The sequence below is a fragment of the Folsomia candida genome, unplaced genomic scaffold (assembly GCF_002217175.1).
Source record: "Folsomia candida strain VU population unplaced genomic scaffold, ASM221717v1 Fcan01_Sc017, whole genome shotgun sequence".
In the NCBI taxonomy this organism is placed as follows: domain Eukaryota; kingdom Metazoa; phylum Arthropoda; class Collembola; order Entomobryomorpha; family Isotomidae; genus Folsomia; species Folsomia candida.
Genome location: NW_019091209.1, coordinates 1,663,435 through 1,681,085, shown reverse-complemented (window position 1 = coordinate 1,681,085; position 17,651 = coordinate 1,663,435). Strand labels below are relative to the sequence as shown.

The window sequence follows — 17,651 nt, the reverse complement described above, 5'->3', positions numbered from 1 at the left end:
GATGAGGCATCCTTTATTTCATTTTACTCTGCAGACACAGTTTGTTTTTATGGACTTCGTAAGCAGAGTCTTCTTATCATCACACTCAGTTTGTCCATCCATCCACCAATAATTCCACTTGAGAATTGGATTGAATTGACTCGACAATAAATTTACTTTCGTCTCTCCTCACACACGCTGGATGACAAGAAGAGTCAGCTTTTTTACTCGTCAAGTACACAATCTATAACCAGCAGATATTAAACAACGGGAGGAATTGGACAGATCACATTGCTTGCCATTAATACATACGTTAGGGTAAACTTTTAAGGAAATAGTCTCAGCTTACTTGCATGTGTTCCTCTCTAAAAAACCTGTCATAATTTTCTAATTTTCAGAAATAAACACTAAAAAAATGAAGTTTTACGCCTTGGTCGGTCTTTGTCTCGTGTGGTGGGCACCATCCACTCTGGCTGCGACGCCGTGTTACGACACGATCCATGCGAGCTGTGGGACGGAAGAGTTTTCTGGTGAGTTTGATCAAATTCCGGAGTTTTTATGAAATTGCAACCATTTTTTTAAAAAAAGCTTACGACGCCGCATCCTGTACTGCTGAGTGGGGAGCGTTCCCCCGTCTCGGAAATGATACGAATCGTCTGATCGCTCTGCATATTAAGCACTCGATGCAATACCTGCTCACCGTAAGGATAAACATAAAAACGTTTAAATATTTCATAATTTCCGTAAAAACTGATAAGTTATCACGTAATCTTAATGTCATCTTCGTAGGCCAACTACTTCAACGAATGGAACGTCAACAGGCCCGGGTTCCACGCGTTTTTCTCCAAACTTGCCGATGAAGAGTGGAACTCCGCCATTGACATTATGACCCACATGCTCAAGCGTGGGGGTCGATTGGATGATAACTTCAAGTTGGAGGTAGCCCCCAAAAAATTGCATAATTAGTTAATGTCACCCATCACCAAAATAAGCACATTTTTAATGATTTTTGGGAAATTTTAAATTTCTAGTCAGTAAGTTGCTTAATGGAATGGCGTTGAGTTTTTTAAGCCAGTTTCGATTTTCGATTAGTTCCAGTTTTTCTGAAGGCTTTTTAATCTTGAAATCGTCCAGAATCTTAGAATAAACTCCCAGAGCCAATTAAAAATGTCTGATTTTTGCCATGAGTTATCCAGTCCTACGTTAAACATATCAATAAAAGTTAAATATGCATGCATGCAAATCCTTCCAGCTCCCTAAAAATTTCGAAAACCGGCAAAACGAGGTGGAATCTTTAGCCTGGGCGTTAGACTTAGAAAAGGAAATGGCTCTGCAAACGCTCCACTTGGCCTACAATTCCAACCACGTGCCCAAAGAGATGCAAAACCTTCCCAGAGATGCAGAGGTACACAAGTTATCATAATAATTCAAATTCAAAATTACACCAACTAATCAAATTTTTCCTCTTCAGTTCGCCGATTTCCTCGCCGAACGCCTCAACGCCATCACCGTTCTACGAATTAAGCACATGTCCAACTATGTCAACATTTTGGGACAAATTATGGGTTCTGGGATGGACAAGGCGTACGCAATGTTCACCTTTGATCATGAAATTCTCAAGTAAATATAGATGAGACATCGTAATAATTACAAATAGATACGCCAATAAAACATGGTTTGATTTCTAATATATAAATATTATTGTCTTGTGATGTTCATTATTGTGTTTTGCATAAGTTACACTTATCATTTCTCACTTTTGGTGTCAAAACAACTCCGACTCGGAAATTAAGGCATTTCATAAAAAAAGAAATATTCATAATATGAAGGAAGGCTTACATCGGAGCAAGGATGATACATTCGTAATGGGACATAATATAGTAATAATTATTAGACACTAGTAATATCTTAGTAAACAAGTTACTACTCCCTCGTCTCTCGTACTCATTAATCTTACAATGGAGATCTCCCAACGTATGCTCTCAGATTTTGGGCAAATTAGTCTCAATCGATGACAAATTTGGTTAGTATGAAATTTGCGAAAGACACGATCTCCCAATGGGCACGTTTGGCAGAGATATTTGCATCCCAAGAGGAGAAAAGAGGCACAATAAATTTGGAGTGTAAAATTTGTTATCTTAAGTTTCCTAAAATTATCTCTACAAAATTTGTTCATTGGGAGATTGCGTCTGTTACAAATTTCATACTAATTAAATTTGTCATCGATTGACACTAGTTTCCTCAAAATCTAAGAGCATACGTTGAGAGACCTTCATTATTAGTTACACCGTCAGAACAACCATTTCCGGTAAGGAAGGTACTAATAGAATGGATAGTTGAATGGAAATCATTATAAATCAATTGTAATCATTGATTAATTGATAGGGTGTTATCAACATGATAAGTTTTCATAATAGTTAATTAATTAATTAATTAAACAAATTATAACATCATTTGTTCATTTTTTATAAACAAGATTTAACATTTCAATTTAAGACATTCGACTCAGGAATATTTTTCACACAAGAATTTGGACACAGTTGACAGTTTGGCATACTTAAATATTTGAACAATTTCAGCGTCAACTGACAAAATTTGACGAAAAGAATATGTATATACTGCTTAACTAAAATTACACACAGAATTTTGACTATGATCATTTTTTAAATAACTTGACAAACATATAGACGTGGCGTATAACAGAATTTTTACGTCAACTCCAAAATTTTGATTGAACCCTGGCTATTCGCCGCGACGATGACTGGAGACCCCTTTTTCCACACCACGGCCGACACAAACTCTCCAGCATCGTCCACCTTCGGCTTATCCAGCATGTTTCGATGATTATCAAACTTAAAATGCAACAAGGGACGGGAAATGTCGCGGTAGTAAATATATAAAGAATTGTTTTCCGATCCACACGCGATATAATTTCCGTCGGTGCCCAGACCCACGAAATTCTTCTCATTGATATGTCCAGTGAAAGACCGTACACACTCAGTCGAGGCAGACTGCAAGTTCCACAGCTTCAAATTGCTATCCGTCGAGGCAGAAACGAGCTCATCCTTTGATGCAAACTTCACATAGCTGACAGCCTTCTTATGTCCAGTCAGGGTTGCGAGGGGTTGGCGAGCATGGCGGAAATCGTAGTAGTGAATGCAATGATCCGCACATCCAAAGGCGACGATGAAACTGTTTTGTGGACAAAACTTAACACAGCACACGTTAGCTTTTGCTTCAATAGTGGCAACTGATTGATTCGTAATGGTCGTCCAGAGTTTGACTTTGGAGTCGTCGGATCCAGATGCGAAAAGGCGAGGGTCACCGTTGCTCCAGTCCACGCTCCAGACTCGCTTCTCGTGCTCGGCCAAAGTTCTAAAGAAAGAAATTAAAACCACAAGTGTTATTTTATTAGCAAAACTATGAAATGTTTGGATTTAATTAACCAATTAATTAATGACTGTAATTATATATCCCCTTACTGAATTTTCTGCGTAGTCGAAGCATCCCAAATAGTAACACAACCATCATAGTCCGAACTTCCTAACCGATTTTTATAATATCCGCTCCAGGCGACACAGCTAATCTTGGCGTTGCAGAGCAACTCTGCATTCGGACAATGAATATCAACCGCACTCCCAATCACGGTCGCGTACTCGAACAACTTAATCTTTTTCGTGACCCCAGCAATGGCGAAGAATTCACTGTCTTTATCAAACTCAATGCTGGACACGATGTTATTATTGGTTAGTAAATCTGCACTGTAAGACAACGTGGCTAAAGGCTTCAACGCACTGTAGCGTGAAATACTGGACAATGTTGACCCAAACCGGTCCAAATCTTCGTAATCGAACGACTCTCCCGAGTCATTAGGAACAGTGGCGTCGTTACTTCGGACATCGTGAAGATCCACTTTTCTCGAATCCATGTAAATATTAATCAACTCATCAAAATGTGAATGCATCCTCTTCCTCCGGGCCGACATGGATTTTTCTTTCAATTCTTCACACGACAAGACTTGCGTATTAAATCCTTCAATATCCGAACTCGAACAACTCATCGCAATCCCTTCATCCCCAGATTCCGAATCGTTGTGAAGAACATTCCCTCCTCCCCCTTTCACGGCATTGTAAGGACGCGAAGTAACCTGTGTTAAGTCTTGCTCAATCAAATGCACCTCCTTTTCCAACCTGTCCTTCTCCGCCTTCTTCACTTTGAGCAACTCCCCCAAAAATTCCAGCAGCAAGGTACGTTCATGAACTCGCGACTCGGCCGAGAGAACATCCCTCTTCCGTTGCAAGATCATTATCAAATTCTCAATATTGTTCAAATTCAACTTGTTGACGTTCATATTTTGCAGTATTTCCGACGGGCTGCTATCATTTAACTTGGCCATTTCTAATATATCAGTCTTAGCATTCTTTTGTGTAGACAAGTACTTGATTACGAGTTGATCCGCGACATAGTTGGGGACAATGTTTTCTGCCTGTTCCGCCGTTCCGCACTGGGGACAGATCGGTTTCACGTCGAGGGACCGTTTTATACATTCCAAACAGAAGGTGTGCCCACACCGCGTGATGGCTGCTTCTTTCAGCACACCGATACAAATAGGACAATTATACTCGGACATGGCTTTCCCCCAGGTTTCCGTTTTCCCGTTGCAGATAAGGGCATGGGGGCGTTTGTACCGAATTCTTGGGGCGGAGGGGCCGCACCGAGTGTACACAGTGATGGGGGTGGATGTCGTGGTCGTCGGGGTTGACGCGGACCCCGGGTTGGTATCCGAAGATGACGAAGTCGGTTGCGAATTTGTGTTCATCATCCACAAAATCGCGTCCCCCTTTTCCTAAAAAAAACAATGAAAACAAATTTATTTTTCCTCTTCTTCTGGTGGAAAAATTGGCGTTGTTTTCCTACCAAAAATTCTCTTCCTCTCGCACCCCCGTCTCCTGTGTGGTAGTTTTGTGTGTAGCAATATCGATAGTTCGAAAAAGGTTAGTTAACTGTACTAAAATTTAAAAATCACTGGGTTTTTTGTATGGAAGTGACGACGATAAAGTTTTTGTGTTGAAATTTATTATGTGAAGAAGTGAATGCAAAATCCCAGTTTCTCCGTTCTACTCAAACGATTGATCAACTGCCGCTGCTTTTTTGGGTGGTTCACCTCTTTCGCGTGAAGATGGCGAGCACGAAGCGGAAATAAATTGAGGGCTGGAATGGAAATCAGGCAGATTTTGGAAAACTCTTGAAAGTCTCAGGTTTTTAATTTTTAGGGAATTGAGGAAAGTGTGAAATTGAATAAGGAAACAATTCACGTAGGTTTTGGTAACTTTGTAGAATCCGTAGGATTCGTAAACTTACAAAATTTTACTCATATCTTATTGAATGTTTTCTACTTTTAGACATGAGAATAGTCAGACACAGTAGATGTGCAATTCACGCAATCGTTCGTAATTTTGTAAAATCTGTAAGATATGTAAAGTTGTAAACTTTTACGAAATTTTCGAATAGTTCGAAAGAAAAATAAACCTCACTGCGATACTCTGAAAGTCGCATATTTTTCACTTTTAGTCGATTGAGGAAAGTGAGAAACTACATAATGAGTCAATTCACGCAGGTCTTGGTACCTTTGTAAAATCCGTAAACTTACAAAGTTTTTACAAACTTTTACTCATATCTTGAAAGGGTCATGTTTTCCACTTTTAGTCGATTGAGGAAAGTGAAAACAATGGATGAGACAATTCATGCAGTCCTTCGTAACTTTGTATAATCCGTAAAATCCGTAAACTTATAAACTTTTATAAAATTTCACTCATATTTCTCGAAGCAAAATTAGCTTCCAATTTTTTGTAAACTTACTCAAATTAAGGGCATCTTTTTATTTGTCTTATTTTATTTTACAAAATTTACGGATTTTACAAAGTTAAAAAGGACTGCACGATTTGCTTAATAAGTATAAGGGGCCGTCCATAAATTACGTAACGCAAAAATCGCGATTTTCTAGACCCCCCCTCCCCCCCTTTAACATGTGTAACATAGGCACGATATCATTGGAGCCTTAGACCCCCCCTCCCCCCTCTTGCGTTACGTAATTTATGGACGGCGCCTAAGGCAGATATGTCTGCATTCATTCTAATCATGGAAATATGTATTTTTAATGAAGAAAATGTTAAAATATGAATTTTAAGGCCTTTATTTTTAACCAATTTATGTTTTAAGATCCAAAGATAAGTAAGGCATGATTTCCGGCCAAATTGAAACGTCTACTGTAGCAAAGTCTTGCCAAATCGCCTTTCTCAGATTCTCTCTCAAAATGTAATGTATAATGTTAACTTGCTCGTGGAAAAAAAGGTAGGAAAGGTATTTTGGAAAGGGCCGCATTAAAAGGATCTTGACTTCGTCTAGTAGAAGATGACTTCAAAATAATTAGTTGTGAGCTATGTACAAACATATTTTTAAAAAAATCTAGGAATACTGAAAAATATTTCATGTACATATAGTTTTATTCACATTATTTCAAAATATAATGTATGTAAGTCATTTAATTAAGCCGCACATTTAATGTACATATTCAACATATTTTACTTTATTTAATCCATATTTCATACATATTTACAACTTGTAATTTTTAATTGCTGACCTTTACTATGCCAAATGAAAAGACTAGCTACAATTGATTTTAATTTCATGATGCATTATTAACTGTAAGTTACACTTTATAATTTACGTAATCTACCTTTAAACTTGAAAATCGTATTTGATAATATGACAAGATACGATCAATAAAATGCAAAATCAGATCAAAATTGCATTTTTTGGCAATGGTTTACATAAATACAACAAATTTGAGTGGGTATGTCGGACATAAATTGGGCCATGTAGCAAAACCCTCCTTCACCTTTCGTACACTCGTCTAAGCGTCAAAATCTGTGATTTCTACAAACAAAAGCAAGCAAGTCATAGATCATATCAGGGGTCGAGGTTGACACTTAAAACTGCTGACACATTATTATCATTATTAGTATGCACACCTCTTTGCATTGGTTCCATTTCCACCACTGCATTAATATATTAAAGCTATAACAAAACTGAAATCTGGCCAAATTATGTGCATATATGTATAAATCGACTCTTATCTATTATCCTGAAAACCTAAAGGGATGACTTATTTATGTATGTATCTCATTTTATTTCATTTCTTCTCAAGATATCGCATTAAATTCCATCCAATCCAATACATCCGTGTAGATTTATGCCTCTTATAAACTTCACTCCATAATACGTGTCAAGTTTATTATTATTTATGCACAAAACCACAAGACCAACCAAACACACACACATCTTTCCATCCAATCCAATCCATTTACCGAACCTTTAATTGTTGCCTCTTAAACTTTTTCGCTACTGTTCATCCAAACCAGACCAGACCAGACCACCCAACGAAAATTGGTTATCTGTCCTACATAACTGTCGTCGTCGTCCCCTTCGTACATAAATATACACACTGCATATCTGACTGCCAACAATGGGAAGAAGTCACACCAAACAGGAGGACACCTACTGCGACTAATAACGCACATTAGTACAAACTGAACAGACTGCTTCAATGGAGTCAATCCGACGGATGGATTATACACATTGTGTCTTCTTCCCTATTCAGGCAGGCATTCATTCAAATGGGAAAACTGATACCAAAAATATATCAAAAGACCTCATATTTCTGTCATGTCTTCAACTCCATTGTGCGAACAAACAACACTCCACGACGACCAATTCTGTCTCTCGATCGGATTACCAGATTTATTCTACACATCTTCTTCTTCTTCTTCTTCTTTTCGAGGTGTGGGATTGTATTCAGGGGGCAGAAGACCAGACCACCACAAATCGGGATATCATTTCCCAGTTTTCTTTGCCCTTTTCAAAAAAAAGTTGCGTCAAGAAAAAAAGAAGTGTGTGCAGAGTATGTATTTTTTTTAATCTACTCTTTTTTCTCTAGAAATCTTGACCACGCTAAAAAAAGTATCAATGCAGATATATGTACAAGTAGCCCTTATCTTGATCAAGGTACCTTATTCAATTCAAATTACATACATACATACACCCGTTTTTCATTGAGGAAGGTCACACATTCTCAGATTCTACAATTCCATACACTCATCCGTTTTTTTTGTGAATGGAGAAAACCTACCGTTTAAACGTTAAATAGTAAAGTCTTCTTTACTATGAGACCATCGTTGTACTTACAAATGTACATACATCCAATTTCTGCCCTCACTGAATAGAAGACCACACCAGACCACCAACGAAATCAGTCCGGATCGAATCCATACATACATAATTTCACAATTAAAGTTCGACATCCGAATCAAAATTGAAAATGTTGGGTGTACACCAACACCAGGCCAGGCCACCAACGACTAAAATCCATATTTTGCCCGAAATATGTCCATAACACAAATACGTTTAGCCAAAATCGAATGTCAAAGTATGTATATCGTATCCTCCGATCAATCAATCCATAATCTCATTTACCCATTTAGCAACGTTAAGTACTGTAGGTTTTTCAATGATAAGTCCGTAATTGATTAAGTCACCGTCGTCTCCAAGGTGTGAAGTGTGACTGACAAATGAGAATGGATCAATTCCTTCTCTGGACCCAACTTTTGACTTTTCTCCTTTCAATAAATGAAACCCATTTATTCAACAACTAAACTTTAAGTCTTCTCAAATTTCGTGTACCTCCATTGTCCTCGTGTCGAGAGGGGCTACTGAAAAGATTATATTATTACATTACTTATGAGTACAAGACCAAAATGTGTGTCGGTCCGTCTGTTTCGTTGTCGGCTGAGAGATGATAACAATGAGACACATACACAAGTTAAGTGAAGCACACACACAATGGGGCTCATTGAATAAAAATCTTGTTCTCGAGATGGGTTCGTGGGTGCTAATCCGACCGACCGACATGTCACCTTCCTTGTTACCTTGTCACTTTTGTGGTGAAGTCAAGAGTGGGAGGAGAACTTGGGACTTGCCGCAAAAAGGGGCGCTTTTCAAGGAGTGCTCCAAATTTCCATCTTCCAATTCCAAAGAGATCAAGTGGTGCGAGAGAGAAGTCGATATCTTTTATTGCGCGAGGACCTCAAAGTCAAACCGACGCTGGTTGGGCATTGTCTCCTCGGGTGAATCGTTTTCATTTAATAATGTGCGACCAGAGACCAGACCACTTGAGAAAAAGTAACTTTTTGACATTGGTTTGGTTTCATATTTCATCGGGAGCAGCAGATTGGATAACAATTGTGATAATAAGTTACACCTTAAAGTAGTCTTGTTTTGTGGTGTTCTAGGCAAAAATGTGTGCTTTGAACTTGTACCGACCGATGTTGGCGTGGTCATGTAAATGAAAATGTGTATATGTTTGGCCGTGGTCGTGTAATGTCATGTCATTCATTTGGAGAGGGTGTAGGGTTGTAAATGTTGATGAAGGCGCGATTTAACCGTGAAAATCGCACTTTCCCAACAAACGGGATAAATTTGTCGTTGATTCTTTTTTTTCTGAAGCTCTCTTCATTTGTTAGGCTGCTTTTCGAGTGGTTCGTTTTTCATGTTGGATTTGGGTATGTATTTATGTATTCGGCTCATCTGTCACCAGTGGATTGGATTGGATAAGCAGGAGGACGGTTGTATGAAAAAAAGGCAAACGGGATGACATGCATGTTTTTCGAAATAGGATGAACTCAAACAAACAATGCTAGTATGTAAAACCTTGTTCGTTGTCATATGCATAGAGTTCGATTGATTGTATGTATTAGGTTGGCTGGAAATGATCTCGGCTAATATTATTCATAACTAGTTGGCCATGAGACATCGTTAGAATCCGGTCCTTCACCAAATGACAAACATGCATAGATTTGGTGTGATATTGATTACAATAACGTCACGTGTGTATATTTGTACGATGATTTCTCATACGTGCCAAAATTACCAGTATATGAAACGCATATCTAATATGAAACCTCGCTGGTAAAATTGTGCACCTATAAATTTTTTTCAATGCAAAAGATGCAATCCAACCATCTATAAAAATGTAGTGTGTACATACATAAGAATGAGAAGGCGATTAAAAATGCAATAAATGCATAAATACTACACCAAGTTTCTGATAAATGTGCAATGCAAACCCCTCCGATAAAAGGAGTACACTGATTTCACATACATATACGTGCCAAAATTGCATTCAATCTCTTAATATGAAACCTCGCTGGTAAAATCTTCCACAAAGACTTTTTCTATGCAAAAAGATGTAATTTAACGAATGCAGTAAGAATATGCAGTCAACTAAAAATCCAATAAATATCAAATAATTTCAAATAAATGTGGATGCAAAACCTTCCGAAAAAAGGAGTCTGATTAAAAAAACTTGCATGCACAGTGTCTTCATAAGAATATGGAGTCAATTAAAAATGCAATAAATAAATATCAAATTTAACATAAATATGCAATGCAAAACCCTCTAAAAAAAGGAGTCTTCTGATTTAAAAACTTGTCATTTAATTTATCTTAACTTTTTTAAATGCAAAGATGCAATCTACTTAACCATTTATAAAAATGTGTGTACATACATAAGTGCATATGTGTACATATGCGCAGAGTGTGTCCAGAAGAATATGCAGTCAATTAAGTACCAAATCCCAAATAAATCTGCAACTCTCTGAAAAAATGAGTCTTCTTCAAAAACTTCTCTTTATTCATTACAAAAACCGAACTGATTAAGGATCTTCTCCTATGTACAAAATACTTTACATGAGGTGTGTACAGATCTACTTTATACGGTACGAAGGGTGCTGGATCATGGAGGGAGGGCTGCTCCTCACGAGAAGTGGAAGGGTGGAGGGATATTGAGCACGAAGGAGGGGAGGCCATAGGAGCCCTGCGATGCCGGAAAGTCGGCCGCACCCAGAGGAGGGTTGAATGGATGGAAAGGGTTCCCATAGCCAATCATCCCGCCCGAGAACATGGGGCGCTGGTGCGTCCTCGTGTGCTTCTTCAAGTGGTCCTTCCTCCCAAACTTCTTCCCACAGTAGCTGCACGGAAAGGGTCGCAGGCCTGTAAACCACCACAAAAAAATATTAAGTACACTCCATTCTTTTCAGTTTTAGGATCGTGATGACGATGACGACGACGATCCGCCATAATTAAATCATAGTCGAAAATTTTCACAGTTTTCGATAACTAATTATTATTCTTATCATGATTAAACCAGAGTCGTTAACTGTCACTAATTATTATTCTTACCGGAATGAATCCTCCTGTGTCGCGTGAGTTCTTCATTTCTCGTAAAACTTTTCCCACACCCGTCATGCTCGCAGGAGAAGGGACGTTCGCCTAAAATAAGAATTTCATAAAAACACTGCCAAAATATGCGAATTTCATAAAAACCCTGGCTGCCAAAATATGCGAATTTCATAAAGACCCTGGCTGCCAAAATATGCGAATTTCATAAAGACCCTGGCTGCCAAAATATGCGAATTTCATAAAGACCCTGGCTGCCAAAATATGCGAATTTCATAAAGACCCCCCCCCAAAATATGCTAAATTCACTCCACTCACCCGTATGAATTCGTATATGACCTCTCAGCTGCCCATTATTTGAGAACGCGACCTGGCAATGCGGACAATGGAAGCGTTTCGGCCTTTGCCTCTTGACCTTGTGGGACGCCGCGTCCCTGGGGAGCAGTCCCATCGCGGTGAGTTCGTGGCGCGACAAATTCGCCAAATCACTGATTGCTGAAGGATGCAGGAAAAGTCCGGGGGTGGTTGGGGGCGATTGCGACGAGCAGGATTCCGGACACAGGAGACGTCCTCCACCACCTCCCCCAGACGACGAAGAGCAATCCAACAACCAAGGGTCACAGTCACTCCCACCCCGACAAGATCCTCGTCCCCCCAGCATGGCCTCCTCCTCACTCAGTATCACAGATCGTGGTGAACACACATTCTTATCACCACCACCACTTCGGTTATCATCATCACTGCACTTTCTTCGCTTCTTCTTCACCTCACTTTCATCCACGAACACATTTCTCGTCTCAGGTGACGAAGTACTTTTCTCATCCTTCCCCTCAACAACACCATCCTCCTGCTGGGGCAAGTCCCACGGGCGAAACAATTTACTCGAAAGTAGCGTCATTTTTCCAAAAAAGTACTAATAACAAGCCTTGTCTCAATTATTATTATTATTATTATCCGTTGACACTTCACCATTCGTAAATAATGGTGATTACTTTACGATTATTGCGACAGTTTATGTACGTATGTAACTTGAGACGGAGCTGGTTTGTGTGGGGGATTAAGTGAATGGAGGTAATCCGATAAGAGGATTAGCTCCAAGGGCTGAGGCAAAAGTCGGACTGAATGAGTGAGTAGGACTTGGTCCGAGTATTAGTGGACTTGTGTTAACGAGACCCTTGTATGTTTACTCCTCGTGATGACAAAGGGCTTGAGAGGAGGCCCTTGACTTCGTTTCAGGTTTCACTCCATGTCAGCAGAAGGGCATGGAGAAGGAAGGATGAGGAACCACGACGAGGGCTGGAAAGGGGACGTGAAAAGGGCGCACAATTATCTGTGGGTACTAGGCACGGGATGTGGGTTAAAGTAAATCACTTGGACGACCAGACAGGGTGACTTTTTGGGGCTCAGTGGCCGCGGAGGCTGTGGGGACATTTGTATTGTAGGATAGGGGGAGCAGGGTTTGTATCTATAAGATGGGGAGATGATGCGGACATCGAATAACCGTGAGGACGTTGTCCCTCTGTCCTCACGCTTCCGCGGCCACTGTCAGGAGAGAGAGGACCCAACACGTTATCCTGAGGACCAGTGGCCGCGGAAGCTGTGGGGACATTAGCATTGCAGGATAGGGGGGAAGGACGGGTTTGTATAAGATGGGGAGATGATGCCGACGTCAGTGGGGACATTGTCCCTCTGTCCTGTTCCGCGGCCACTGTTTGGGCCACTTGAAATCATATCCGTGATGAGATGAGGACTTCAAGTGGCAGAGTCGGATATGTGTAGTGTCAACTTTTATGGGTTCCCTTTCAATAAGCGTAAGCCGAACCACAAATAAATGTCCAATCCTACATAAGTCGTGATATGATATGATAAACATACATATGTGTGTAATTGATCCCACTCTAATATTCCGGCTATTCATTAATATGCAGGAAGAAGGTTAAACTATCGACACGTGTGGAAAAACCAGGCAATAATAATTAGTGGAGAAGATGAAACAAGTTAAATTTATTTAGTGGGATGAACACTATTTTTAGCGATTTTTTTTACTTCATTTTCAAAAGTACCATTAAATTTTGAATGTGATAAATCAAGAATTATGCATGTAAAGCTCTCATTCATTTTTCGTATGGAAATCTATTGAAAATTCATACATTTTGCTTCAGAAAGAATCTGCATGTTTCGAGTCGACAGAATACGAATAAACAAACTATCTACAATTTTGCATGGGTCGAGTTGCATAAACTTGATGCAGTTATTTTTCAAGTATCAAATAGATTTTTGTGAACATTTAAACAATAAATATGCAACTTAATACAAAATATTTACTTATTACACATGATGTAAAAATCCAATACAAAACTCGACTTCTTTACAAATTCTGGTATTTATTTATTTTATCCTAAATTTTCTTAAGTACACAAATATAATAAAAAATTCGAAATACCCGACACAACTCACGCATATGTAAAACGAGCCACCAGTACGTATGTAAAATGTGTGTTCAGCTCAGCATGCATACAAATTACAATACATGTATTCTTCCCAACAACATTATCATTGTTAAATATTTTATTAATAGCGTCTCATCTTTCTTCAATTCATTTCATCAATTGTGACCAAAAACCACTTGAACACAATCAACTGGTTTCTGGTCACAATAATCGAAGATATTAATAACGCTACTCCTGACCACACATGCCATTCCGTGCATTACACATTCTGTGGGTGTGACTCTCCTTCACCGATTCATCTTCTTATTCAGAACCCACTTATCTCTAATAATGGGAATTTTTCAAAATATTGAAAAATTTGTCGTTAAACTCGTCGAATTCAAAATGTCACCAAGTTTGAGCGATGAGACGAGATTCCTCCTCCTCAAACCCATAATGCATACACCTTTTTACTCGCAATGAATGAATTAATCTGCACCTCTGCGTGTTGTTCTTTTTGACCATTTTCCCAATAATGATGCCTCCAAGAAAGGAAGGGAGGAAGGGACATGTATAAAAAAGGAAGTCGTGGCCGTGGTGGTGGTTGCCGGATGAATGGGAACTTATCCAATTTATCCAATATCCATCCATACAAAAGTCAAGCAGCCTTTTGTTGTCCGTGAGTAGAAAAGTGAAAGAAATTCCAATTCAAGTGTTGACGACAACGGAGGAATGGAACCACTTCAACTTTTTGAATGAGCCAAAAGTACCAGTAAATTCGGATTCATCCATCCACTCTGCTAAACTCTGTCTCTCTTTAGTGGTTTATTAATAATGGTGGTTGACTTGTCCTCCCTTAAATTCCCTTCGTCATATGTAAGCCTCACTTCACTGCATTTTTGCACCCTTTTAAAAATAAGAAGGCAAGTTAAATGTATTTACTCAAGAGTTAAAGTGATTTTTGAAGTTTGTTTTTTGGGGCTGGGGAAATAAAATGGAAAGTTTTGAGGATGTTTAAATATCTACATGCTTTTCGTGAAAATTTTCATGAAAACAGTAGTATTGGTGATGTCTTTATGTAATTTGTATTCTGTAAATCTCGCAAGTTTAAATACTGCAAAAACCACGATGAAGTCGAACTAGTCAACGTTGATACAATTTTCTATTCGCATATACAAATGTTTTCCAAACTATGCCAAATTTTTTTAACCTACATTTCGCACAAATTTTTGAAATGTTATAAAATTTTCTTTGTCGAATAGTTATCCCTAAAACCCATATTTTAGATTGGCTTTATTGATTAAAGCAATTCACAGAGGTCTTGGTAACATTGTAAACTCCATAAAATCCTTAAACTTACAAACTTTTACAAAATTTTACTCATATTTAGAAGGAAAATTACATAGCTCCCAAATTTTTGTAAACTTACTCAAATCAAGGGCATACATAAGCTTGTAAAATTATCTTACAAAACGCCCAGATTTTACAAGTTCCCAGTGACTCCCTAATTACTTCTCCGTCTTATAATTATCCCAAAAAAGTCAATACGTCCATAATTTCGATTCTCTCTATACACAAATTATTTCATCACATTTCCATCATTTATGAAAATGACAAATAAATAAATAATCCCATAATTACACATATCCCGTTGCAAATTGAGCCTTCCGTCCGTTTTAGTCGCTAAAAATATCGCATATCTGTCTGTCTATTGACTACAACTAGATAGTCGTTCCCTTCCTCCAGCCCAAATCCATCCATAACATAGATCCATCCATAAAACTGGTCTGGTCCTGGTCGGAGGGCCGGATTGGGCGAGATGCTAATGAGATTACGGGCTCTGCAAGGGGCCCTTGTTTGAAAATGAGAGGGGACCATTCTTTCATCATCTCAGAGAGAAATGGCTTCGATGATTTACAACATGGGGACAAAAGGGGTCCTCGCTCGGTCGGGTTGTTGAAAAGCCGCAACGAGTGAATGACTTACTGACTGACTGCACCCTTACCCAGCCCTTCGATGGATCAAGGCAGCATGAAAATTGATTGTTTTTATCCCATGAAATCCCACATGATAGAAAAATGGTGAGGATTTGTGGTGGCTGAGGGCTCTCCGATCACCGTGTGGCAAAGTTCGAGGGGGTAATTTAGTGTAAAAGTCGGATATATATTATTGTTCATCATCATATCATCATGATCCTGGTCGTGCGTCCCCACTTAACTTACAGCCAGAGAAGGGTACGTACCTATAATAAAATAGTGGCGGAATTGAATTCTTTTTCTTTTTTTTTGGTAAGTAGTTGCCCTTTTTCAAGTCCTCCCGATGGAGGAAAACATCCAGAGGCACTAACGAAACCCCCTGCTTGACAAGAACTAAAACCAGTTGGGGACAATCAGTCTCGTTCATTTTTTTCGGGCAAGTATTTATGTTCATTCAGGAAGGAGAGATTTTTGGGAAAGTAAAAATAGTGACAAAAGATGTGATGATGACCTCAGGCTCATTTACCATTTTTCACATTTTTGCCACTTATATTTTGGACAACATGACCATTCACGGAGTTGTCCACACTTACATGACTTTTACTCCTACACAGTAAACCAAACCACGGAAAATAATAATAATGGTGGAGTGGTGACACAATAAAGAATAAAAATACTTGAGGCAGGCAGGCTTTCTTATCGTCAGCTCGTTCCCCACAAAGGGCCACAAACAATACGACCAGTCAACAAGTTTGGGCAGAAAATGTGTGTAATGAAATCAGAGAGAGAGAGTACGACAACAATTATGCGATATGAACAAAGACATTGTTCCCGACGGGACAGAAAGTAAAGTACAGAAGGCAGAAATATTGTAAAAGTATTTCAAAGTTTAAGGAACAAAAACTTGTGGATAAGATAAGATGAAATCTATTTCTAGATATACTGATTTTTGAATTTTTGAAATCCCATAAGTTCTTTTACGTGCAGATAATCTGATATGAATTGACATGTTTCAAATCTGTATCAGATTTTTTTTCCGATTTTCTCAATCGATTTTTGAATTTTAAAATTCCATAAGTTCTTATCAGAAAATCTGATTGAATTATCATGTTTAAAATCTGTATCAGATTTTATCTGTAATTTTCTCAACTAATTTTAGAATTTCAAAATTCCATAAGTTCTTATCTTTACGTGCTGAAAATCTGATTGGATTTACATGTTAAAAATCTGTATCAGATTTGTCTGTGATTTTCTCACTCTTCCTTCGCACTTGGCCTCTTCTTGACATGGTGATGCCGTGCCGTCTGCCAACCATCCTACTGCCCGCCTATTATTCTTCAGACTCTGGCACCTTCCTGATTATGTTAATTAATTCGAATTAATTATCAACACACTTTGATTTAGAAAGATAACCTTCAATCCTCACCCATCAAAAGAACTAAATAACAACATGGTAAGTGTACAGGAGACGACCTGCTCTGGGTTTTGCAATTGCAATGCAATCACAAAACCTCTCCACAACAAACAAATTTCTGTCATTAATTTTAATTACATACTGAAAATTAATTTGTTTGATAATTGTTCCATTTCATTCAGGATAGTCGTCCAGCCTCCGAAGTCACGCCAAAGTCTAAGCCGAAGACGGCTCAGTCAACTATCCGAGGGCGACGGCTTTTCCAAGAGGACGGCGAAGAAGAGAGTTCTCCGAGAAGCGATGTATGTACACATAATTAATTAAGTAAATATAATTAAGGTCAAATTATATATTTTTCACTATTTCCAAAAATGAATTTCATTTATAGCCAAAAATGCCAAGGCTTCAGCGATACGATGCGAATGACGGGAAAAGAAGATGTTCTTGTTGTGATTGTCAATAGTAGATCAATACACATAATAATATATTTTAAATCTTTATAATGAACAGAGCAAACGAGTGGGGACAATAAAGAACAAGTATTATCATAAAATTAACCAA

The 17,651-nt window shown here is 38.6% G+C and overlaps 3 protein-coding genes and 1 long non-coding RNA gene across 4 annotated transcripts; 2 read left to right on the top strand and 2 right to left on the bottom strand.

The window, feature by feature from the left end:
* The first annotated feature begins 47 nt into the window (after window positions 1-47).
* Window positions 48-1,675, top strand: LOC110856802 (soma ferritin). The gene is made up of 6 exons (XM_022105355.2): window positions 48-297; window positions 378-509; window positions 568-680; window positions 769-918; window positions 1,232-1,384; window positions 1,451-1,675. Exons 2-6 carry the CDS (start codon window positions 395-397, stop codon window positions 1,601-1,603), a joined length of 684 nt encoding a protein of 227 aa, XP_021961047.1. The 5' UTR covers window positions 48-297; window positions 378-394; the 3' UTR covers window positions 1,604-1,675.
* Window positions 1,676-2,315: 640 nt separating this feature from the next.
* Window positions 2,316-5,097, bottom strand: LOC110856796 (E3 ubiquitin-protein ligase COP1). The gene is made up of 3 exons (XM_035857299.1): window positions 4,897-5,097; window positions 3,462-4,825; window positions 2,316-3,354 (listed from the first exon to the last, which is right to left on the bottom strand). The coding sequence occupies exons 2-3, from the start codon at window positions 4,799-4,801 to the stop codon at window positions 2,688-2,690; spliced, it is 2,007 nt and encodes a 668-aa protein (XP_035713192.1). The 5' UTR covers window positions 4,802-4,825; window positions 4,897-5,097; the 3' UTR covers window positions 2,316-2,687.
* A 5,631-nt stretch (window positions 5,098-10,728) lies between these two features.
* On the bottom strand, window positions 10,729-12,381 carry LOC110856950 (Krueppel-like factor 14). Its single transcript, XM_022105541.2, has 3 exons — window positions 11,590-12,381; window positions 11,275-11,364; window positions 10,729-11,085 (listed from the first exon to the last, which is right to left on the bottom strand). The coding sequence occupies exons 1-3, from the start codon at window positions 12,167-12,169 to the stop codon at window positions 10,850-10,852; spliced, it is 906 nt and encodes a 301-aa protein (XP_021961233.1). The 5' UTR covers window positions 12,170-12,381; the 3' UTR covers window positions 10,729-10,849.
* A 4,564-nt stretch (window positions 12,382-16,945) lies between these two features.
* LOC110856809 lies at window positions 16,946-17,618 on the top strand. The gene is made up of 3 exons (XR_002548604.2): window positions 16,946-17,129; window positions 17,273-17,392; window positions 17,479-17,618. It is a non-coding gene; the product is annotated as an uncharacterized LOC110856809 (long non-coding RNA).
* The last annotated feature ends 33 nt before the right edge of the window (window positions 17,619-17,651 follow it).

Coding starts and splice junctions, on each gene's coding strand:
- LOC110856802 (XM_022105355.2), top strand. CDS start 395: ATGAAGTTTTACGCCTTGGTCGGTCTTTGTCTCGTGTGGTGGGCACCA. Junction 510..567: donor TGGGACGGAAGAGTTTTCTG/GTGAGTTTGATC, acceptor TTTTAAAAAAAG/CTTACGACGCCGCATCCTGT. Junction 1,385..1,450: donor ACCTTCCCAGAGATGCAGAG/GTACACAAGTTA, acceptor TTTCCTCTTCAG/TTCGCCGATTTCCTCGCCGA.
- LOC110856796 (XM_035857299.1), bottom strand. CDS start 4,801: ATGATGAACACAAATTCGCAACCGACTTCGTCATCTTCGGATACCAAC. Junction 3,355..3,461: donor TCGACTACGCAGAAAATTCA/GTAAGGGGATAT, acceptor TTCTTTCTTTAG/AACTTTGGCCGAGCACGAGA.
- LOC110856950 (XM_022105541.2), bottom strand. CDS start 12,169: ATGACGCTACTTTCGAGTAAATTGTTTCGCCCGTGGGACTTGCCCCAG. Junction 11,365..11,589: donor TCATATACGAATTCATACGG/GTGAGTGGAGTG, acceptor TTCTTATTTTAG/GCGAACGTCCCTTCTCCTGC. Junction 11,086..11,274: donor ACACAGGAGGATTCATTCCG/GTAAGAATAATA, acceptor GGTGGTTTACAG/GCCTGCGACCCTTTCCGTGC.